Genomic DNA, 24,703 nt, shown 5'->3' on the forward strand with positions numbered 1-24,703 from the left:
CATCTCTACATGCTCATCCTAAAGCCCATATGCTTCATCTCCGTGTCCCATCACTTTGGGAAGACAAGGCCCTCAGCAGATCAGTCTTTACTTCATTCTAGCTCCATTGCCCACAAGAGACAGTTGAGAGCTCCCATGGGGAGCCCCGAGCACAGGAGGCACTCTTCAGTCATCCCCAGACTCTTCCAGCTTCTTCAGAAGTATTTTTCCTCCATGTCTTTTCCTCTTTGCATTTTTTTCTTATCCCAGGCCTCACAGGGTCATAAGATATCCTTATTCAAGGTAGCCACCTACCAGTACAAGTAGATACTCATCCTGAAAGTTCTCTGCAATTGTGGGACCTATTTTCTTTTAATACTTAATTTTCACAGGGTCCAAGCAGAGTTCCTAAGGATGGCATCTATGGATTCCTTCCTGGGTTCTTGGCTCCGTATCCTTTTCCAGTGCCTTTATGTTAAGCCTATTAACATCCCTCCTATTCCTAATTTTTCCCTATGCAATCAGTCTTTCCCCAAGTCCTGTGGTCACATCCTCCTCAGAACAATTTAGGGTTTTAATTCTGGTAAGCCTTAGGTGGCTTTGGACGCTCCCATGCCCTCAGGCACTATTGGGACCTCAGCCTTCCCCCAGTGATCCTAAATGCAGATCACCTGTTAAAACTAAAACCAAAAACTTGAGCACTCTGGCCACCTATGTACAAGCATGAAGGCTGTTCCGACATACAAGCATCCCAGCGCATTGGAACAGATTCAGTTAATTGAGTCTGGAGCATGCCAATTGCTGTGCTTCTGTAGCTTCCTATGTCTCATGTATCAGCATCCCCATGCTTAAAAGTACAGCAAGGGCACTCATTGAATGAGCTTTAGTTCAAGTGCTCCCATTACCATTTTTAAGTACAGTGACACTGATGCAGGACACATGGTAGTACTTTAATTAGAGCATGAATAATTCAGAGCTGCATGAATTAAAGCACCAACCTCCCACCCCCCCAGAACATGTGTAAGAGTGCCTTCAGACTACAACAGACCTCTAGTCTCCTGGCTATATATGCCAAAACTCCTATCCAGCCATGGGCCTTAGCCTACTGCTAGCCCTTCACTTGCTGTCTCCAGGCATAGCATTGTCCATTTCTCAGCAAACAGTAACTCACCACAGAGCTCTTTCCTCTTCAGCCTCTAGGGCCAGAGAGTACCTTGGCTCTGGCCCTGGCTTATATTTCTCCCAGGTCCTGCCCTTTTGCCAGCAGGTGACTGGCCACAGGTGCCAAGTAAGCGGGCTCACTAACTAGTGTCCATAATAGCGTAACTGCAGCAAGCCTTGTTTCCCCTGCAGGGCTCCAGCCAAGCAGCTGGCACTGCAGTAGGCTTCCTACTGCTCATGTGAGCATTGTTCTACTGCAGATCAACTACCTCTTCAATGAGTGCTCATAGTTCCCATTTCCCTGGGCCAGCTCTCCTGCCACTTCTCCATCACAGTTGCCCCCAACCTGAGGCTCTCCCTGGCCTCTTTCTCCCTTAAAAAAGGCTTTCTGTTACACACACCCCATGTTACAAACCCATGTGTGCAGCCCTCATCATCTTCCTGCACCAACGGGAGTCAGCACAGGTCATCAGATCTCAGACCTGGCAGCTGCCATGTAGCAGGTGGTTTCCTTCCCAACCCAGGCTGTGGTCCTATTTCAACTTACAGGAGGACTTCCTTCTGTAACCATAAGTTGTGGCTTCCTCCTTTCCCATATCCTACTACCCCACATGGACTTAGGAGCTAGAGCTTCTGTACTCTGGGAGGTCTCCCAAATTCTTTACCTTCACCAGCTTCCTTTCATATCTAAAGGCCTCCCTGCAAGCTTCCACTGAGTTTGAGTCCTTAGTGTTTCTCAAGCACTGTCCTCATTTCTGAATTCCACCTTTGCACAGCCATTGGGCCCTCCTCCAGCCTCTTTGTATATTTTTACATAAGTAACCCCTCCAACTTTATCCGTGAACAGTCTCTCAACAGTCAACCAGTCTGTTCTCTGGCAGGTTACTTATAAATATCTTGCCCTTTCTCTCAGTCTTTTCTCCAGTATCCTGCCCCATTTACTATTGAAAAGAGTAGACATTCCCTCTTCTCACTTCAGACTGAGCTTGCCTTGCTTTGTGGACTTCCCAGTTCCGTCTCTCAGGTTTTTTCTTCTGGCACCAACAGAGCAACTCTCACTCTGGCTTTCCTTGAATTTCTGCCACTCCTTCCTATTCTGATTACTCTTGGAATAGCCCCATCTTTGCCTTGTCATGTCATCTGCAACAGCAACTGATGCTGGCTTTTCTTTTTATTCAGGGTCCTGGCATTGTCCCTATGGGTGCTGTTTCTCCAGCCTGCTCCTTTAAACCTGCAATCACTGTTGCCCCCTCTGATATCTGTAGCAGCACTTCCCTGTGGGTGCATCTTTAGTGTGGATCCCCCTCCTTCATAGCCTTTTAATGCATATACCCCACAACTGCCACCTCAGCATCTTTGCCTTCATCCCCCTTCTCACCCAGTATAGGTACCTTTTTCCTTCTTCTGTTCAGGGTGGATCACCATGTGGGTGCAGTTTGGGGAAGGATGAATATTGCTTCTGTTTGGTTTCTTGGTTTGGTCTTCTTTTGCCAGGCCTCTCTTTCCTGAGCCCTTCCCAGCCCGGCCTCTAATTGCCACACTCACCTTTTCAACACCACCATCTTTGTCTTGTACTAGCTGGTGAGCTATGCCAGCTCCCTACTCAGTCATTAAGTCTTTTTATTGGCTGTCCTGTCTAGTTCTGTCAACTTTTGGTCGAGGTGTCCAATCCTTGGCCCGTCTCTCACCTGCCATTCAGTCTGTGCCTCATGCTGTCTCAGCTCCTGACCTGTGTCCTGGCAGTCCTTGGGTCCCTTCAGTCTGCAAAGTTCCTGCTTTCACAGGCTCTAGCTGTGCCTGGGATTGTTAACAGTTGCCTCAGTGCCTCCACTTCCAGTAGATCGTTCTGGCGTTCAGTGCCAGTCATCTCTATGTGCTCTGTTAGTTGTGCTTCCAGCACAGTCGTGAGCTCTCTCAGCCTATCTGTGTTCTTAACTCTCAAGCTCTCCAGTGCTTCTTGCAAAGAATGTACTAAGCTGCTGTTCTGACTCGTCCTTGGCTTTGACTGCAGTAAGCTGCCCTGCTTCACATGCTTCCTCAGCTATAGTCAGGACTGCCCTTGTTTTCTGGTTCTCTACACAAAGGTCATTGTTCTGGGTCTTTTGGTGTTCAGCTGTTAGTTTCCTGGCTTCCCTTATTCTTTTCAGCCTCAGCTGCAATCAGGCACCTAACTTCCTTTATTCACCCTTCCTTTCTCCCTTGCTAAAAGTGTTGCTTCAAAGAAGCTGCTTCTGCTGCCTATTTATGTTGGCACCTCTCCACTTCAGCCTCCCACTGTAATTAATCTGCTGTATCTCCTGTCTCCTGATCATAGCTATAAGGTCAATATTTGGCATTTCAGCCCCCTGTGGTGTCTGCTTCAGCTGTGATTGCCCCACAGTCCAAGCTGTTGGGCCCAGGGTTCCTTTTCCTTGACTCCCCCCAACCTCAATGCTGGGTTAAGAGTTTCTGTACCCTTTCCTACCCTTGCTTGGCCCAAGGGCCCTCCTTTCTCTAACAAGAGAGATTCCTCCTCACACACAGCCTTTGCTGTCACTGCATCCTAATAAAGACAAGCATTTGAAGACTGCTATCATGTCCCCTCTTAAGTGCCTTTTCCACAAACTAAACATGCCTAGCTCCTTCAGCCTCTTTTCATATGACTTGCCTTGGTCACTTTAGTTGCCTGCTTCTGGACCATCACTAACTTCTCTCTGTCCTTTTTTAAAATGTGGAGCACAGAATTGCACACACTACTCCAGATGAGGGCTAACCCATGCTGATTAGAGAGGCAAGATCACCTCCTGTGTCTCACACCTCTAAAGCTTATATCGATGCAGCCCAAAACTGCATTCGCTGTTCATGTGGCTGCATCATACTGCTCATATTGAGACTTGTGATCTACCAAGACTCACAAGTCCTTTTTCACAGAGCTGCCATCCAGCAAGGTGTTCCCCATTTTATATTTGGTTTAATTATTCCTCCCTTCCCTGTATTTGTCTGCATTGAACTTCATCCTGTTAACTTTCCAGTCTGTCAAGATCCTTCTGAATTGTGCTCACATCCTCCAACACGTTTGCAGTCCTCCCCAGTTTTGTGTCATCTGCAAACTTGCTCAAGAAGCTTTCTATCCCAGCATCCAAATTGTTAATAATTACCTGTTGTTTGCAGCTATTGAGCTAGTTATCTATCCACCTTAAAATAGTTTTATCTAACCCATTTGAGAAGGTTGTGTGGGACCTTCTCAAAAGCTTTACTGAATACAGTATATCCACAGCATTCCTTTCATTTACCCAAGTAGTTACTTTGTCAAAGGAGGAGATCAGGTTTGTTTGACATGATATGTTTTTCATAAATCCACGCTGGCTGCTTGTAATTAGTCTTTCCTCCTCCACATGCTTGCAAATAGCCTTCCTTAGGATATTCATAGTGGATATGCCCCACTTCTTTTTCTTAGAAGGATAGCTCTGTGTGGATGCTTTATGTAGACTATTGGGCTCCAAATAGGCTCATCATCCTGAGTCAATTCCCACTGCCTTATATTATGGAGTTATTTCAGACTCTGGCTGGCCTGGATTTATACTAGTTTGGACATATCCCTTATATTACCAGTATTTGATTTGTGCCCACAAACATGATGAATAGAAAACTGTCATGGCCACTTTGTGTATCCTGTTAACTTTAAATTTATGTTCTGCCTTTCAGCACACCTGCTACATTTCATTACATAAGTAGCTGTAAGGATGTATTAGGTCTACATGTAGCATTGTACCTGGAGGACACTTGCTTTCTTGGAGAATGGGAGCTGTGTTGTCAACATTTCTGTCCTATTCTTGAACATTTCTGTCAGAATAATCGTCATGCAAAACTGGAGAAATGTGAGTTTGATCAGATTTTGGTGAAGTTCCTGAGCTATATAATCTCTTACACTGGAGTGAGGATGGAACACCACAGACAGGTGCCTAGATGGACAGATGACAGATAACTTCCATGCATTCCCTTTAAGGAAGTGTGAGGGATCCAATACTTCCTTTAGTTTGTGGATTTTTATTTTTAACACAGACTTCTTCCAAGTAACCACACTCAAGAAGGGTCTCTTTGCTGCAGCCTCAGGGAATTTAACCTATCCTCACACTGCAGCTTTTTCCCCATGAAAGTCTCATCACCGGTGGTATCATATCCCTTATTAAACAGGACCTGAAGTAATGATTACTGAGCAGAACGTGATCTTTGCATTATTATTACTATTGGGCTGGAGCCACTGATGCAAGATACTGGCGTGTTTAAAAAATATTTGTTGCCTATTTTCAGAAAACAAAAACACAGTATTTTGAAAAAGTGAAAACAATGAATGGTTCTTAGTAACAGCAGAACAAGGCCCATGAACCAGCAGTACAGTGCAAGTAGGAGGCAGGCAAACTAGGAAAGACACTGCTAGCAAGCAGACAAGCCGTATGTTCCTTGGTGTCCTGGAAGTAGTCTCTCCATACAGAGGGAAGGCTACACTCTTTGTTGTTGACTTGGAAGGAGCCTAACTGTATTTGCTGCAATGTTTTTTTTCTCTGTTTGCACCTCTTAATAGAGAAATAGAAACTGCTGCTTGGGTCTGGCTGTTGGGCTGCAGGCTGTGTGATCACCTGCATGTCTTTGATTGCATCTGCATACAGCAACTATGTACCTATGTAGCCACCATATGCAGGGACCTATGCTGTCTTCTGACTGTACAAAGCCATATTATAACTCATTTTTAACATTCTGATATAACAAAGGGCTTAATGTGTGTGTGTCCATAACACTTTTGCCCAAGTGCATATGTGCCACCAAATAGGGTTACCATACATCTGGGTTTTCCTGGATATGTCCTCTTTATGAGCCCTCTGATCACCCATCTGGGTGGTTTTTTTTAAATCTGACCAAATGTCCGGGATTTTCCTTTGCTCCACTAGTGGAAGCAGGGAAGGTGATCAGAGGCAGCAGGAAGCACAGACATACCTGCCTGCAGCTGTAGAGGCACAGACAGACCCATGCAGTGCTCCCTGCTGCCTCTGAATACCCTCCCCCTGCTCCCACCCCCAGAGCAAAGGAAAAACCCAGACATTTGGTCAGAGCGGGGGTTCAGCTGTGACAGGGCACGAGGGTGGGGTTGCCTGTTCTCCAGTAGGGAGAGGGGGCGGGTGGGGGCCTTCGAGGGCAGCAGGGAACTCTGCGGCCGGGTGGGCAGCACAGGATGGTGCTTGTGCTCGCAGGGACGGAGCGGCCGGGGGATGCTGGAGGGGGAAAGAAGGAGATGGAGGGAGCCATGACCAGGCTGCCTGGTTTGGTGCAGCAGCCTCATCCCAAAGCAAGAGGTGCCACAAACCTGCCCTCCTCTTCCCTCCAGCCCAAGCTGGGGCCGGACACACTCTGCTGCCACCTGCATGAATTGGAGCTGCTGCCAGCAGGGCTGGGGGGCTGCGACTTGGCAGTGTGGAGGCGGGGGACTGTGGGTCATCGGAGGTGCAGGGGGTGGGCTCTGGAGTGAGGGGCACCAGCATGGCCCAGCGGGGGCAGGGTACTACAGCTGGGTGAGTGAGGGGCACTGGCAGGGCGGGGGTCAGTGGCTCAGACCGGGCAGGGGCAGGGCACTGGCATGTCACTGCCCCCCCCAGCATATTCCCCCTGTCCCGTTCCCCCCCGCCCGTGTGTGACAGGTGTCCTCTTTTTTGGACCGGGAAATATGGTAACCCTAGGCGGAGAAGGGGGGTGGTGGTGGGCGTGCGGAGGGGGAGACCCCCGCCGGGGGAAGTGCTGACATGCCTCCCCCACCTAACACTCCTTTGAAACCGTCCTTGGCGAGGGCAGCCGGCTCCTTTCCTGTGGCACGTGTCAGTGTTCAGGTTTGTGGCGGGTCTCTCCCCACTGCCGGGACACGTGGGATCGCGCTGGTCACGGTGCCGGTGTTGCAAGGCTCCGGCTGCTCCTCGGTCCCCAGGCCCAGGCGGGCTGGCTCCGCGGCCAGGATACGAGCAGCCGCCCGCAGCACGTCCCCGCCCCGGCCCCCGTAGGGCGGCTCGGCCCGGCCGCCTCGTGCTGGGGGGCGGGGGAGCACAAGGCGGCAACGGCGACTCGCTGTCCGCCCCGCCGTCGCGCCTCTCCCCGCGCATGCGCTCTGGCAGCGGCGGCGATGGAGGCGGCGACCGAGCGCCGGGGGCGCGGTTCAGTGCGGGAGGGCCGCTCCCAGCTGCCCCCCCCCGGCGGCCTCCGCGGCCCCTGGCCGCAGCCCCGCGGGGGGGCCCGTCCTGCGGCCGCGTGGCCTTGCGCTGAACGCCCGGCCTCCGTAGGTGCGGCCGGGCCGGGGGTTGCCGCGGACGCGGGGGCCTCCTCGTCCTGCCCGCGCTGTACATGCCCCCCAGGCCTCTGCTGCTCTGGGCCTTGCCCCATGTTGAGGGACACGGGAAACGCCCCGCTGCTGCCCAGTGCTCGGAGAGGCCCCGCGCCCGGGTAAGGTCTCGGGGCCCCTCTGTGTGAACGGAGCATTTCACCGGTCTCTGCTGTGACCGTTAAAAATCAGGAATTTCACGTGTTTAAAGGGGAACTTGGTTTTTCTCTAGTCTTCCCTTGTGGCTTGAACCGTTGAAAGCAAGGTTATGTGGGCCATCCAAAAATGGATTCTTGTTTTGGCTTGGGGAAACCACAGATGCGGAGGGAGAATCTGGTTCTGGTCACCTGGAGTAAGAAAATGGGGTGGGCAATAGACACCTTGCAGTCTTAAGCATCATGATTTTGACCACTGGCTACTGCCGCAGTAGTAACACCTAGGCTGGAAACTCCTCTTGCCTTGACGAGTCCCTTTTTGTACATGACCACCTCCACATTTCTTAGTACACAGTTGTAACGACCCACTTCTGCTGAACTGTATCTAAAGTAGCTAAAGTAGCTAACACTGGGTTATAAGCCTGTAAATTGCCATTTACATCTTGCATTTTCCCCCCCTCCAAGGAAACAGAACTACAACTAATAGAGAAGAAGAAGAGGATGATGATGAAGGTGGGAATAGCACATCTTTTCCAAGCTTTTCATGTTTAAAGGGGAATTGTCTTGTCTTTTCAGCATGAAGTGCGGGCTTGCTGGCCATGTCTTGGTTTCGTGGGAGCACGTGCGCAATGACTCTGTACTCCCATCTAGTGACTAGGCCGTGCCAGTGAAGTATGTAAGAGTCCTGTTTTCTCAGCCCTTCAGATTAGAGGAGTTTCAATCTCCTTTTTGCTAATGGTAATGGTACATCAGTACAATGTTGATGTGTTCATGAGGAACCCCAGTGCTTGGGGGACTGTTAGTCAACTCATAAGGTATTTTATTAGATTTAACCACTCCAATAGTGTAAAAGACAGAAGAATCAGGGGTGTACGTTGTACCCGGGTTGGTCTAAGGACATAGGGAGACAAGGTTCTTTGGGTGAATCTGTTATCTTTTATTAGACCAACTTAAATAGTTGGAAACAAACATTTTTAAAGCAAGCTTTCAGGTTTAAAGACCCTTTGTCAGGCTGAGGAAGTTTTGCAGTTGGTGTGTGCTCTTCCTGGATGGAATGAAAAGTAAAGAATCCAGAGTCTGTTCTCACCCAGTGACTCAATTTACATTTTCACTGACTGCCTGTCTTGCATGCATACCAGCCCAGCCCCTGGCCTCTGGCAAAAACATCCAACCTGATGAAGGGTTTTTAAATCCAAAAGCTTGCTTTAAAATTTTTTTCTCCAGCTATTTAAGTTGGTCTAATAGAAGAATCATGGGCTTTGCTTCAAATATGTGGACAAGGTGACAAGGGATGCAGGCTGTAATTTTTTTAGTCCTTTTAAAGTCAGAGAAATTCTGGTTACCTTAGCTAACCCCCAAAGTGTCCTTTTTTTCCTAGCCTGAATACTGATCAACAAGCTGTTAGGTTTCAGTTTATTTCTCCGCTTGGTTGAGTGATTCCTGTTTTAACATTTACAATTGGTAAAGTTTATATAAAAGGTGCTATGTAATGGTGACAGTGCCATTAAAAAGTCACTGTAGAAAATGAGAGTGACACTTAAGAAGATGAAATTAGTCTCGAGCATGCATGTAATTATATATCTGAAAATGATAGGTTTTCAAAAGAAATGCATCACACTTTCCATAACTGATTTCCCATTTAGGCTGCATTGAGCAATGAGCTATGTAAGTTGAGCTTCATTGGAGCAAGGCGGGCCATGAGTACAGCTGTCCGCCTTCCCACCTCCCTACCTTCTAATGTAGGAGTTGGCAATTATTTGAGTCAGAGGGTCACTTAGGGAGCTTTGGTGAGCTGTTGCAGGCTGGGTCAGCACTTGCCCTTCCTCCCTGCCCACAACAGTTCCCAAAAACTCCCTTAGTGGCTGTGCCCTAGGGTCTGGTAGGGGTGCACTGATAGGCATTTTTGAGGCTGCTACCAATGGCCAATTTTTAAGGAGGCACATCGGCTGATACCAGCTCAATTTCTGATACACAGCCTAGCAGCATGCAGCTGGTAAGTCTGTTGTGGTGGAAGGGGAGGGAAGGAACGCTGATCAAAGTTCCCGTGGTGAGGGAGGGAGTGGGGCCGGGGCAGGCTGCCCAGCTGGGGCAGGGCATGGGGCAGAGTCGCGCCTCATCTGGGGCAAATGGGAGGTGGATTCTGCCACTAAGCGTACCTGGGATGGCATTGGGGGGTTGGAGTGTGTACTCCCAGATCTGCGCAGGCGGGGGCTGCATTCGGCTCTTCCTGGCAGGGGGAAGTACTGGGCCAGGCTGCGTTTGGAGTAGGAGGTGGCACTGGGAGGGGGCTAAAGGGGGGGGGGCCTGCAGTCACCCCCAAATTTTCTGTAGCCCCCCCAACACCTCCTCCCAGTACCACCACCTGTCCTGAACATAGCCTGGCCTAATCCGGCTCCTCCTGCCAGGAAGAGCCTGGCCCCACCCCACACCAGATCTGGGGTGCACATGCCCCCCACATGTGCCCTCCAGGGGTGTGTGCAGCAGGAGGAGCTGCCCCCCCGCCTCCCTGCACAAGCCATGGCTCCATCCCACGCCCAACCCAGCTGGCTAGTGTCTGCCTCAGCGCCCCTCCTTCCCTCACTGCAGGGGCCTTGATCTATGCCCCCACACCCCTTCACTCCCCCCATCCCTTCCACCACACCAAACTTACCAGCTACATGCAGCTGTCTATGCTGCCAGGCTGTGCTCCTCATTGTTTGCGTGCTGTGCTGCAGCTGCACGCATGCATGGGCCATTTATCAGCCAAATTGTTGGCCACATCAGGCTGATTTCTAACACAGTCAATTTTCTTTATATTGGTGCCGATCTGATATCAGAACAATGCATTGGTGCACCTCTAGGGCCCGGCCCTACCCTGCGCTGTCACTGGTGATCCCAGGGTCTCCATGAGACCGGCTCAGGACTTGTAGGGCAGAGTGCTCAGCCAGGAGGATGGGATGGGGGCGGGGGGGCAGGGGGAGGCATCTGGGAGTGGGACAAGTAGGTGGGGCTGGGACCTTGGGGTGGTGACAGTGTGGGGCTGGAGCCTGGGACAGAGCCATGATCTGCTTCCCCTGCCTCTGCCTGCAAAACTGGCGCTCATCTCAGGGATGTGCTGGCAGTGGAGCGTGACTCTGCCCTATGCCCCAGCCCCATGCTGTTACCACCCCGAGATCCTGATCCCAGCCCTGCCTGCCTGTCCTACTCATGGATGTTCCCTGCCTGCCTATGGTCCCAGCCCAGTCTGCCCAACCAAGTGCCTGGCCCACATGACTCCCAAGTCAGCATCCATGGAGACCCTGCCCACCTGCTCCATCTGATGCCCTGGTGGTGGATGTGGGGCAGATGGGTCAGGTGCCTGGCAGTGGCAACTGGAAGGAACAGCTGCTGCACAGACTACCAGGAAGCTAGTCCAGCAGCTGTGCTGCCCCAGCCCTGCTGATGTGCTTGGGGGGCAGTGGGACCAGCTGCATGTGCCACAGCCTGGGCTGCCCTCTGCACCTGGGCCAGGCAGGGCCAAGGGACCCATTGTGGGCTGTATAGAGTCCTTTGGCAGGTTATATTTTGCCCACAGCCGTTCTAATGCATCACGCACTAATTGGAAATATATTTATGTAGTCAGGAAAGTTTATTATGAATGGAGAAAGCAGAGCATCTATTATGGTTGTCTGGTGCATCCCATTGCAAGATGTAGCTCTTTTCAGTTGTTTCTTACATAGCCTAATGTTAACTGTTTGGACTGAAAGGTTTTTTCTTTTTCTGTCCAAGGCTGACTTCATTTCTTCCAAAACCATTCACAAAGCTAGGGGAAAATACATTGTTCTGTTATGTTAAATTCCACTAACAGCTTTGCAGAAAAGCTGTTTCACCCTATGCTTTGGAGCAGGAACCTGATTGTGCAAGGTGGCTTGGGGTTACAGATCTGCCTTCTGTTGTACTGCTCGGGAAAATAATGCCACTTTGCACATGCTCAGCAGAGACTTACTGCAGAGAAATTGTCCAGAGATTCTCTGCATTGAGTAGGCTTGAACACAGGATTATAGGAGCTTGGCAGGACTTGCCTGGCATTTTCTATCAAATTGGGTGGGCTGAGGACTGAAATAGAATTGAGACTGCTTTTCTGTGATCTCGGTGATCCCCCTCCTGGTGGCCAGGCAGTATGGGAAAGATGACTCGAGTGCAGAGGGACAAGAGTTTTGTACAAGGAAAAAGTAGATTGGACCATAGTGTGGGTGGGAAGAGGCTGGTGCTGGAGTTTGGTGGAGGAGAGGAAGATATCAGGAATAAAGTTGTCTGAGAACCCCAATGTGGGAGGAACATTCATGTGCTACAGCTCTGCGTGCAGGGCAGGTTTACCTGGCCACTGCCATGGTGCTTGTGACACAACTCTCTTGAGGGGGTCTTATAGCACCCTGGTTGAGAAGCACTGGGCTAGGGCTCTTGCAAATAACTTTCTTCGCTATACCATCCTGACTCATCTCCAGAACAAGTCTGTCTTAGAATCATAGAAAGTTAGAGTTGGAAGGGACTTTGGGAGGTCATCTAGTCCAACCCCCTGCTCAGAGTAGGACCATCCCCAACTAGATCATCCGAGCCAAAGCTTTGTCTAGCTAGGTCTTAAAAACCTCCAAGGATGGAGCTTCCACTACCTCTGTGGGCATTGGTGACATGTAGGGGTACATGTGCACCCCCTGAGCTTGGCAGTGCACCCCTTGCAAAAAGTGCCACTGATGCTGCCAGCAGCACCTGAGGGTGGTCGCTGCTTGCCATCCCCCCCCTTGGTGCTGATGCCACTGGTGGTGTCTGTAGCCAGCCCCTGATCGCTGCTGGCTGCTGCCAACAGTGGCATCTGCGGGTGGTTGCCAACCACTGGTCGGTGCTTGCCACCTGTCCCCCGCCACCAACACTGCTGTTGCCACCTGCAGGAGCTTCCTGATCAGTCCGCCCCTGCTGCCAACACCATCGTGGCTGCCTGTGGGAGCTTGCGACTCATCACTGCCACCGCCTCCGTCTACAGGTGGTCACCGTGCCCCCCCAGCCTCCATGGTAACCTGTTCCAGTGTTTTACTACCCTCCTAGTGAGACAGTTCTTCCTAAAATCTAACCTAACCTAACCTTCCCTTGCTGCAACTTGAGACCATTGGTCCTTGTTCTGTCATCTGCCACCACTGAGAACAAACAGCTCCATCCTTTTTTGAACTCCCCTTCAGGTAATTAAAGGCTGCTATTACATCCCCCCTCAGTCTTCTCTTCTCCAGACTAAATAAGGCCAGTCCCTTCAACCTCTCCTCATAAGTCATTTGCCCCAGCCCCCAAACCATTTTTGTTGCCTTCTAGTTTGTCCATTTCCTTTCTGTAGTGAGGGCCCAAAACTGAACACAGTACTCCAGATGTGGGTTCACTAGTGCTGAATAGGAGGGAATAATCACTTCCCTTGATCTACTGGCAACACATCTGCCAATGCAGCCCATTAGCCTTCTTGGCAACAACGGCACACTGTTGGCTCATATTTAGCTTATTGTCCATTGTAACCCCCAGGTCCCTTTCTGCAGAACTGCTGCCCAGACAGTTAGCCCCCAGCTTGTACCGATGCATGAGATTGTTCCTATATACAGGACTTTGCACTTTTCATTATTGAACCTCATGAGATTTATTTTGGTCCAGTCCTCCAATTTGCCTTGGTCTCTCTGAAGTCTTATCTACTGACAGTATCCTGTGGGGGAAAAACTGGCTTGTGATTGTGCAGTATGACTATAATCATGTACATCTAACTTAATTTTGCAATCTTAATGTTCTTTTAATGTAACTTCTTGTGTGTAACTTTCCAGATTAGTTAGCAAATTGGAGGAGAAAAAAAGAAAAATACCTCCTCTCCCTCCTCCAAATTTAATTTTGTGGCATTGCTGGCTCCGCCTTCCCCATGTGTTCATGAGTAGTGGTGAAACCTTTGGACCCATCTCTGCCACTTAAGCTAAGGACATAGTAGCAGTGGATAATCAATTCCTACATAGAGTAACCTTAAAAGCAAATGGAAACTTTTCCAGTAGGTTTCACAGATATTTGCTGATGCAAAGAAATGGTAAGACCTGTTATGCAAAGTCCTGTTCTTTAAGTTGTCCAATGCAGCAGAAGTCCCCCTAGTTTAATGCATAAAAATGTTTATAAAAATTGGTAAAAATCCAAAACAAACCAGTTTCAAATGAAAATTCCTAATGACAAACCATAGTATCACTGAGAACATGTCTTGTAAGCAAGGTGAGAGAGGGATTGAAATTCAGGAAATGGAAATTGGTGTGTTGGAAGGTAGTGGACAAAATGCTTACTTACCAAAGCTTCATAGGATACATGTACCAGACGCATGGGTGGACTAGAAGGAACAAACGTCACCATTATGACTGTTGTTCCTTCCATCCCTCCCCCACTCTCCTGGAGTCCTAGGATCCCTGAGACTCCATTGGGCTCTTGTCACTTAGGGTGCCTGTACATCCTAATTCATCTATTAGACCATTAATCAAGTCTGCTGGAGTGTTCTAATTAGAATGCTCCAGCATGCCTCACCATCACTTGTATTAAGCACCCTGTGTTTCAAAATGGCTGTGGGGACTGTGGTGGGGATGCCGCCACGAGAATAATCTTACCGCCAGCGTAAAAGCAGCAGGAAAAGCGGTAGCAGCAGAATGCTGCCAAAGATCAAAAACGCCCCCTGGTGCTGGTGGCATGCTTTGTAGAGGGATATAAAATCCCCGCTGGCCAACATCCAGGGAGGACCAGAAGTGGATCTTCCTGAGTGTCCAGAGCAATGGGAAGTGCCTGTATGCCCCAGCAGAGGCGAGTGGTGGCAACCCCAAGAGTTGGGGTGCCCAGCTAAAGCTGGCTTGGAGGAGCCAGGATACTCACCTCTCCAGCAGCTGTGGATCCCAGATGACACTGACAGAGACTGAGACAGTGGTGAGCCTGCAGGGAGAGGAGAAACAGGAGTGTTAAAACCCATGAGTAACCCTGGGGGAGAGAGACCTGAAGTAAGGTGCATCCCAGGGTAGAAGAGTAGATGAGTCAGGCCAACTTGAGGCCCCAATAAGGACAGTAAACCTTCTGAACTTGGGCTGAAAATAGGGGCTAATGCCCAGCCGTGGTTGATGACTGACAGGTAGCCTCAGCCAAGACTTAACATCTCATTTGGTTTGTGTTAGGTGGGGTGAAGGGGAGGTGGAGCCCCAAAACCAAAGACCTGCATGTGAGATCAGAGAGTGAACCATGGGAGGCAGGACCTAAGAACTTCCTCCCACTAATAACCATTCCAACCAAGTCATGGCAGGTGAGAACCCCTGGGGGCCTTAAGGACTTGCGCCAGAGGGCAAGCTGCCAACCCACAAGGGGACAGGAGTGCCTGACTGGCTGGAGAAGGCGAAATGCTCGAGTGAGTGCCACAGTAAATTACAGGGGCACTTTAACTAAAACTTTAACTAAAACTCATTGAATGAACTTTAGTTAAAGTGCCCCTGGTGCCCATTTTGAAATGTGGATGCTTAATACATGTGATGCTGTGGTGTGTTAATTAAAATAGCTGTCCAGGAGCCACTCTAATTAAAGATTCCCCCCAATCTCAGAACATGCATAGACACCCCCTGTTTCTAGTGTGTACTGATTGATAGAGAGAGGTAGACCCATGTGACAGCTGAAGCTGGTGAAACCAGTGAAGTCTTGAACAAAACCTGGAACAGGAAACTTTGATCTGTCCCTTCCTTGTCACCCTTTTCTTCCCCAGTTAAATTGTTTTCTTCCCATTTCTTTGCTTTGTGTTAAGTCTGTCATGGTCAGTGGAGTCTGCTTCACTTTGTTTTTGGTCACAGGCTTACAGAGACAAGGTCAAAAGAAATAAGGTCAACCCAGTGCTGGTGCAAGCTTGCCAAGTCTCAAGCAGCTGATAAGACTAGGGACCAAGCCCACCTTTTTCTAGTACTCAAATTATAGGCAAGAGTCTGCACCAGCAGCAGCCTCTGTATTTTCTGTCTTTGCTGTTTCTTTTTCTTTCCTTTATGTGGTAGCCTATCAAGGAAATGGGGTCTGACTGTAGGAGGAGCTTCAGCTCATATCAGCTATTGTTTTCCTCATTCCTGGAAAGGGCATATATCTAAATTAACTAAATTAACATTGTACAGGCAGCCTTGATTCTAACATTTCTGAATTTATGGTTTGTTGATTTTAAAACATTTTAAACATTTTCTGGATAATTTTAATGGTGAAGTATTTAGTAGGTTCACTTTCTTCCCCTGCAGTTTGTCTCCAAAGTTTGATTACTACAATAGGAGTTAGAGATTCATTGACAAGACAGTAGACCCTTAATATAGGACTGACAAGACCAAATTTTGTCAGGAATAGCAAGCTGTTCATGGGCTTCTGGCAAATAATCATATCCTATAACCTTGCCCTGTCTCCCTCTACCCCCCCCCCCAAAAAAAAAAAGAACCAAAACAAAACTTGCTAGTTCTAAAAAGCCTGGTTTTGGGATTGAGGCAGCATTTATTATTTTTGTTCTTGGCACAGTTATTTAAACATTGACTTGCCTGAGAAACTGTGTAGATGTGTTATCTCTCAAGTGGTCTGAGCAGCATGAAACTATAATTATTTTTAAGGACATATCTGCACATGGAGTTCTTTATAAGAGAAACTACTAACTAACTCCTTGTGAACTTTTTCATTCTCGAGTAAGTGTTCCCTGTTCCTGCTTACTAACATAATTCAAGCCCTTAATATTGAATTCATTTATTACGTCAAAGGTGTTTTTCATTTTCATTGGTTGTATTGTCTGATTGGTGTCCTACTGCAATGTTTTTCCCCCTTTGCAAAGAAGTGCACACATCCCAGGAGTCTTGAGGGGGTGCCCTGGGGAATCATGTCAGCTCTGTAATGCTTCTTCACCTTATGCATGTTGAGTTCATTTTTATTTTCAAGGGGCTAGTATTTACTTTCACTTTGTACAACACTCCCTTTGTAGCACTTACAGAAGTCACAGCTTGGTTATTACACTACCTACCAGGTGAGGAAGCAGTTTTTTCATTTCTTCTTTTTCATGTTTACCTAGCGGATTTAGCAGAAAATTCACTTTTAAACAAGCTGATAAGGAAGTCTCTGGTAGAATCCAGTCATCGGGTTGAAGTCCTGCAACGAGACCCAAGCTCCCCTCTCTTCTCAGTGAAAACGTTTGAAGAACTGCATCTGTGAGTACTTAGGCAGATCAGAACAAAAGCATCCTTAGACTGGTGGTGACTACTTATTCTGGGGTGTGGTGGCAGAGTAGGTAACATGCTGCAGCACCAGAGAGACCAGTCTGAGCCCTGGTCTGGGCTTGTGCTTTAGGCTTCTCTCTATTGACCCAGGTCTTCATGGGTGGGTTCACAATCACTTGGGCTGGGAAGTCAACGGTTGCTAAAGAGCGGTGCCAGCCGCTTCATTCTGTGTGCTATTGACCGAAGACACTGACGTGCCTTGACTATATTTTGGTTTTTGGAGTTCCAAGGGCCTTGGACCTTTACTTTTTTATTATTATTTTTGTTCATTCTCCTTGAAATCGGGAATGAATCTTGAAAACCTGGGCAAAAACCTTGCTACCGCAAACATCAGAAAGATGTGCAAAGACTATTCCAATCTGTTGCTTTATATTTATATCTGATTTTTTACCTTCAGTTACCAGACTCCACTCATGGTTGTTACCCAGTGTATTGCAGCAATAATTTTAAAATATAGTAGTGATATAAGCACCTTAGAAAAGACTGTGGATTTTTCTTTTTTTCTTGACAAGCTGGAAAATAAAACATCCTACAGGCATGTTTGGAAACTGTTTAAACCTTGGTAAATATGTATACTAAAATACACAGTTTGTTTGTATAGTTAATGTGTCTTATCATACAGACCATATGCAGTACTCTTGGATCACAGATATTTCACAAACGTACTGAGACATAGTTATTTTTGTGGATGCAGGGTTTCCAAGGAAACCCCAGTGTGCAGTAGGAAGTAGTGGTGGTAACTTTTCGTCTGCTTCTGTTCAACTAGAGTTGCAGCTTAATGCAGCTGACACAGTAGTTGAGCTGCTGTCCTCATAACATTAAAAACTGAAATGATAAGAACATGCTATGCAAGGTACCTTTTTTATAATAATCTGGGTAGTACATGTGACAGCTGTGGGATTTCCAGACAATTGTATACAATTGAAAGAGGAGCTGGGCAATGATGTGTTTTGCAGTAGGGAACAAAGAACACTTTTAAAAAGATTGCGTGTAGCCATGTGTCTGCTCAGCAGAATGGCATATATAGCAGGTGGAGCAGTATCTGAACTAAGACATTTAAGCATCTGAAAAGCAAAATATTTTTAAATAGAGGTGCACCAACACGTTGGTCCTATATTGGATCAGCACCAATATAAGAAAAATTGACTGCATTGACAATTGGCTTTTTTTTGGCTGATGTGGCTGATAACGTGGTTGATAAATGCCCTGTGCATGCAGATGGCCAGGAGCATAGCTTGGCAGAGCAAAGAGCAACCGGGTCTGGCTGGTATGTCTGTGGTAGGGAAGGGGTGTTGGGGAGGGGGGTAGATCGAGGCCCCAGTGGTGAGGGAGGGAGTGGGGCAGGGGCAGGTGCTGCACAGCCAGGGTGGAGAGCAGGACGGAGCTGTGAGCGGCTCATCCAGGAGATGGAGGGGCGCTCCTGGGGTTTGTGCAGCATCAGGAGGGCCTGGGGGGGCATGTGCCTTCGGATCTGCATGGGGGCGAGGGCAGGCTGCCTCTGTGTGCTGAGACTGGATTGATGCTGGGCTCTTCCAGCTGGGCTGCAGCCACCCCAACCCCCTTCCTGCCCCGAGCGCAGCCCGGTCCAGCCCTCCCTGACCAGGAAGAGCCCAGCACTGCCCCAGCCTGAGCCCACAGCAAAAGCCTGCCCTCACCCCACATGCAAAGCCAGGGGAACACTCCCCGCCATGCCTTCCCAGGGTGCATGCAGCAGCAGGAGCTGCCACCTCCACCCCCCCTGCATCCTCTGGATGAGCTGCTTGCAGCTCCATCCTGTGCCCCGCCCTGGCTGTGCAGTGCCTGCCTCACTCTGTCGCTCACCACAGGGGCCTCTGTCTACACCCCACACCCCTGCCCTCTCCCCTTCCTCCACAACAGACTTACCAGCTGGATGCTGCTTTCCAAGCTGCCCAGTCACGTATCGGAAATCGGATCAGTACCCACTGACATAGCTCGTTAAAAATTGGCCATTGGTATCAGCCCAAAAACTCTTTGTGTACCCCTCTTTTTAAAGCATGTTTGTATCCTTAAACACCTGTTTCTTAAATAGAGGCAGTTCCCCAAACTATTTTTAGGTAGGTAATTGGGTAAAGGTGGTTTGGGAGATGGAGTGGTTGCCTCAAATTTTGTTTGGCATACTGTGGTAGCTTAGTTGAATGTGGGGTTTCCTTTGCGTGGTGGTCAGCAATAGGGGCTGATTCCAACAGGAAAACTTTGGTATAGAAGTTGCTTTTTAGACTTACAAGACTTCTTGATCCTTAACTGAGTGCCTTATCTAGGTTGGTTTGTTAAGCAAACCATTTTGTCTGTTTGATTTGATTTGATTTTATTTTTTAAAAGAAGAAGATTAGTATCTGTTTATGTTTATATGGTTCAGGTAATTTCACATATGCTAATACTAGGGGTGGGCCAATACCAATGGCCAATTTTTAAGGAGGTGTATCGGCTGATACCAATCTGATTTCCGATACTCAGCTCTTGAAGAGCTACGTCTAGCTGCTAAGTCTGGTATGGTGGAAAGGGAGGGAAAGGGTGTCAGGTAGGGCAGATCAAGGTCCCTGAAGTGAGGGAGGGAATGGAGTTGGAGCTGCGGCTGGGACAGGTGTTGACCAGCCGGGATGGGGAGGGGCATGGAACAGAGCTGCAAATGGCTCATTGGGGGTGGGGGCATGTGCCCCCCCCCAATATGTGTGGCATGGGGTGGGCTGCAACTTCGGGCTGGGGCCAGGACAGGCGCGAGATGGAGGCACAGCTCATCAGGGGGCACGGCTCCTGCCCCTGCATGCGGCTCGTCCGATGCTCATCTGACAGCTCCCACCACTTGCCCTGAGGGGTGTGCCCCCAGATCTGCCTGGCTGGGAAGAGCCTGGTCCCAGCCCACCCCACGCAGGTCTAGGGGCACACACCCCCTCCATGCCCTCTTAGATGAGTGAGGGGAGCAGCAATGGGAGCCTTCAGGTGAGCACCGGATAAGCCGAGCACAGCGGCAGGAGCTGCCCCTCCTCCTCCCTTTCTGCACCCCCCAAAAGAGCTGTGCCTCCATCCTGCCCTGGCCCCGGCTGGGTAGCCCCAACCCCACACCCTCCCTCACTGCGGAGGCCTTGATCTACCCCCACACACACCCATCTCCCCTCCCCCCACACCAGACTTACCAGCTGCACGCAGCACTCCACACTGCCGGGTTGTGCTCCTTACTGCCTACAGCCTGCGTGCAGGCATGGGCATTTATTAGACAAATTATCAGCCACATCGGGCCAATTTCCGACACAGAACATTTTTTTTATATTGATGCTGATCCGATATCAGACTGATGTATCAGTGCACCTCTAGCTAATACAATTCTTATACTGGCTGTTGCATTCAAGCTTCCTCATACTCCCCTTGTATTTTGCAGTTAATAGACTGTTTTCTTCTTTTCCTGAACTCTCCTTTGATTTTTGATAGTGCTAATAAAGATGTATCCAGAAGCAGTTGCATTTCTGTGGAAGGTGAAGTAATTGATCTTACTTCTCACTAAAAATATTTGTACTAATGGCTGCCTACCTATGTAAGGTACTGATACTCAACACTTTTAACAGGATGCATTTTGGATATATGCAGCTGTCACTGGTAACTAACTTGGCTTCTCTGTGGTGAAAGGGGGCGCAGAAGGTAATTGGTGAGGCTCTACTCACCAAGGCGCCCCTGTGGGTTACAAGAAATAATGGCCATAAGCTAGCAGAGAGCAGATTTAGACTGGACATTAGGAAGAACTTCTTAACAGTTAGAGTGGCCAAAATCTGGAATGAACTCCCAGGGGAGGTGGTGCTGTCCTCTACCCTGGGGGTCTTCTAGAGGAGGTTAGATAGGCATCTGGCTGGGGTCATCTGAACCCAGCACTCTTTTGTGCCTAGGCAGGGGGTCGGACTTGATGATCTATTGAGGTCCCTTCCGACCCTAACATCTATGAATCTATGAAAACTTTAAATGGAAGAGTTTTGTTCATTTTGATTCAGCTATTACTGCTTATTTACACAAAACATTGGGGAATAACAAAACGAACAAAAATCTTTTGGGAGAAAATGAGAATAAGGAAGGAGTGAGTTTGGATGCTTTTTGTTCTGTTACTCTAATATGTATAATTTAGGTATCTCAGTCACTTGCTTGTAATGAATTCATCTTTCTTTTGACAGAAAGGAGGAGTTACTCCGTGGGGTTTATGCCATGGGTTTCAACAGACCATCAAAGATCCAGGAGACTGCTCTTCCTATGATGGTAGCCCACCCGTAAGTACTTGTGATATAATGGATAAAACATGCTGTTTAGACACTGAGAACAAAACCATTCTGTAGCGTTTTTCTCTCTAGCCTCTCTGCCTGTTGCCTTTTCCCATACCTGGCAGATTCCAAGTGTCCCTTCCAAAGTTATCTGCATGTCATCCTTTGTTTGTGTCATCGGGCTCTCTTTGAAATTTTCCTACTGCTGTTCCATGTCTTGTAATATCAAGTTTAAGGTCCTCATCTTCTCCTTCAGGCTGAGCCTAGGCAGGTCTGGCAGGGTCTCCTCAGCACCTGGGGAGGGCAGGAGCTTTGGTGTGCCCAGGCTTGTGACACGTACCCCACATGCATGCAGTACCCCTCCCCCAACACACACATGCACCCCAGGACTCCCAGGAGCCCTGATAGTAGGGCAGGGCAGGACAATGCAGAGGCTTGTGGCCAGGCTCCATCCCGTCCTTGCAGTGGCTGGACTTGGCTGGGGATGGCCCCTGTATGCAGGACCAACCTTAGGGAGGTGCAGGGCCCAGGACAAATCAGCCTGTGCAGGGGCCCCTTAACATTTTTATAGAGCAGGGTGGAGGTGATGGCTCTGGCACTGAGAGTGCTGCCACTGGCACAGCCTGCACCATGGGATAGCTGAGGTGAGGGCTGGGCTGGGCTGGGCTGGGCTGGAGGATGCCGAGCTTCAGTGCCCAATGCTCAGTAGGCTTGCAGGGGCTCCAGGCCAGGCTATGCTGCAGGGCGAGTGCTAGGCAGTAGGGCTATGCGAAGCTTCAGTTGCTGCTTCGATTCAGAGGAGATTCAGCCCAGTTCAGCGGCCAAATCTCCGAATCCGAATTGAATCAAGAGATCCATTAATCTCTCCAAATAGAATCAGAAGCCTCCGATTCAGTTCATAGAGATTCGACAATTTGGATGTAGACGCAGCCTTATATGTTTTTTCTACAAACTTCAAGGTACCAGCACAGCTCATGAACACTGAGATGGTGGGGTGAATGGAGCGTCTCATGGGAGCACTGAGGGGTCCCCAGCGTGCTTGGCGGCAGACCTGGAAGTGGGCCAGAAGCACTTTTGGTCCACTTCCAGGTCTGCCATGGAGCTTAGAATCAGTTAGTCAAATTACTGGCCCCCAAATTGAGCCAAATTCAAATCAAATACAGCCTGCTTTGCACACCCCTACTAGGCAGCCACTCTGCCACAGCCCTCAGAGCCGGGATGTCAAAGCACGGGACTGGAGGCAATTGCCCTGATTCACCGTACGCGAGGAAAGGCTTTGCTTGTATGGCCTTTGTGGCTCCACCAGCCAGCTGTCCAGGGCTGCCACGTCCAGCTTGGGTTTTGGTAGTGGCTGCAGCAGCAGGACATGAGGCTGTTAGCAGCAGATAGCCATTCCAGATGTTGCTCCACATGGGTGCCTGCTGGCCCTGGTCCTCCCACCCTGGTCATCCTATCTATGCTGCCCCTTGTTTAGGGCATACTTTTCCTGTCTTCTCTCGTTTCCTAAAATCCCCCTTTTAGGGTTAAAGCAGAAGTTAGGTTTACACTGGATCTGATGGTCCTGGGTTTTGACAAAAATCAAAACAGGCATGGGGCTTACACACAGCTTGAATGGCAGAAAGGTGTGTTGAATTAACTCAAATTTGCCCTGATTGACCTGGGAAAAAGTGTCATTTCAGATACTTCACAGGTGCTTAGAATGGGACAGTGGCCTTGTACTTTTGTGGTCATCCCAAAATAAAAGGGACTGTCTGACTTTAGACAGTCTCTCTAGAAACCCTATTTTGCATGTTCACAAACTTCTGTTGAGCTACTACCTTGCAGTTTTTTCTTGTTCTATTTGGAATGCAAACTCTTCGGAGTAAGGGATCCTGATCCGTGTTTATAGAGTACCGTATACACTTGTATAGTGTTGTAGTGCTTATGGTTTTAATTAGAAAACTTTATCTGTAACTAAGCTGTTCTGTTGTCTTGCAGACCTCAAAATCTTATAGCACAAAGCCAGTCAGGGACTGGGAAAACTGCAGCTTTTGTCCTGGCCATGCTAAGCAGAGTTAATGCAGCTGTGAAATATCCACAGGTAACTTGGGCAGAAAAAGACTAATTTGGGAGGGATTGTTTACATATATACTAGAGAGAGAGAATATGTGGCATCTTACAAAGTGCATCAGTCTGAATATTTTACTGCTGTTAATATAATATCTATGGCTACTATAATGGCATGGTTTTAAATAACTCATGTTTGCTTTGTTTGTAGTATCAGTTTTTGAATGGTATGGTGTTGCCCAAATCCAAGATGACCCTGAATTTTAAGATGACCCCCAATAATTAGATTCTGGACAAGGAAAACTAATATCGTCGTTATAATTTTCCATGTCTAGAATCATCAGGGGGTCATCTTAAATCAGGGGTGGGTAATTATTTCAGCTGGAGGGCTACTTAGTGAGTTCTGAGCTGTTGAGGGCTGCACAAATAAAATCTTTCACCAGGTACCACTTTAACAAACTATAGATTAAAAACATTGTACAGTAAAAGCTCTGTTATCCAGCATCCCCTGGGAATGAGGGATGCCAGATAACAAAATATGCTGGTTAAATGAGCAGCCCGAACAGGCACCCTTGCCTATTCGGGCCACTGCTTCTCCCACTGCATCTGGGGCATCTCCGCTCTTCCCGCAGCATCACTGACCCTTCTACAGGCCCCGCGGGACAGGGAGGCGGGCCCCATGCAACCTGTTATGCCCCCAGGCCCTGGGGGCTCAGCAGGGCAAGCTGCTTTGCCTCGGGCCATGGTGGCTCGGAGAAACCAGAAGTGCCATGGTGGGCGCTTCCGGTTTCACTTTACCTTACAGCCGGCGTGCCTGTTTATTAATAGAGTATGCTGGCTTGTAAGGTGCAGGTTAATGGAACTTTTACTGTATACTAAAATCAAGCATCTACTATTTTAATTTTATTTCAAGAAATATTTTTTGTCCTGACTTATGGTTTTTTGTAGTGCGTATAAAAGTGATTGCATAATAACTCAAATTAAAGTCTTACTTTTGTATATGGTGTGGGGATGGGTATGCAGAGAGGGGTGGGTGCGGGGTGAGTATGTGCATGTGTGGGGTGTGCTGGTGCACTAGGTTCTGGGATCCAGCTTGGGGTGGGGGGAAGGAGGGAAGAGAGAACGGGGGTACATGCAGCAGAGCTCACCCCTGGGTGTCGTGCAGGTGTCGTTTGCCACGCTACATTGAACTAAGCCATGAGACTAAGCCATGCCCGCTCCTGCTCCAGGCAGCCTGAGCCATGCTCCCACCCACACCAACCAGACAGCACTGCCCTGGCTCCAGCCACCATCCAGGTACTACTCAGCTCCGTCCGCCTTCAGTGGCTCCTCCTGCCCCTGCTGCTCTGGGTAGCAGGTTATATGGGGAAGCTGTGGGGACATGTGCCAGGCAGCAGATGTGGGGAAACCTGCAGCCAGGCAACTCCTGCCCCAGCATGTGGGGCTCCAGCTCCAGGAGGCACCTGGTGAAAGGCAGCTAGGAGCTGGAGCTCCACATGCCAG

The 24,703-nt window shown here is 48.9% G+C and overlaps 1 protein-coding gene across 3 annotated transcripts in view; it reads left to right on the forward strand.

The window, feature by feature from the left end:
- The first annotated feature begins 7,283 nt into the window (after nucleotides 1–7,283).
- Nucleotides 7,284–24,703, forward strand: part of DDX25 (DEAD-box helicase 25) — a 36,587-nt gene continuing 19,167 nt past the window's right edge. Inside the window, exons 1-5 of one of the 3 annotated variants that reach the window (XM_090027041.1) lie at nucleotides 7,284–7,439; nucleotides 8,098–8,145; nucleotides 16,694–16,829; nucleotides 21,071–21,163; nucleotides 23,132–23,234. In XM_090027041.1, the coding sequence (XP_089883167.1) occupies nucleotides 21,102–21,163; nucleotides 23,132–23,234 (165 nt within the window). In that variant the 5' untranslated portion in view covers nucleotides 7,284–7,439; nucleotides 8,098–8,145; nucleotides 16,694–16,829; nucleotides 21,071–21,101. Of the gene's footprint in view, nucleotides 7,600–8,097; nucleotides 8,146–16,693; nucleotides 16,830–21,070; nucleotides 21,164–23,131; nucleotides 23,235–24,703 lie in introns of those variants that run through there. The other 2 variants (XM_090027039.1, XM_090027040.1) reach the window with 2 other exon arrangements.

Source organism: Crocodylus siamensis, chromosome 14 (assembly GCF_052110815.1).
Source record: "Crocodylus siamensis isolate JL-2025a chromosome 14, ASM5211081v1, whole genome shotgun sequence".
NCBI lineage: Eukaryota > Metazoa > Chordata > Crocodylia > Crocodylidae > Crocodylus > Crocodylus siamensis.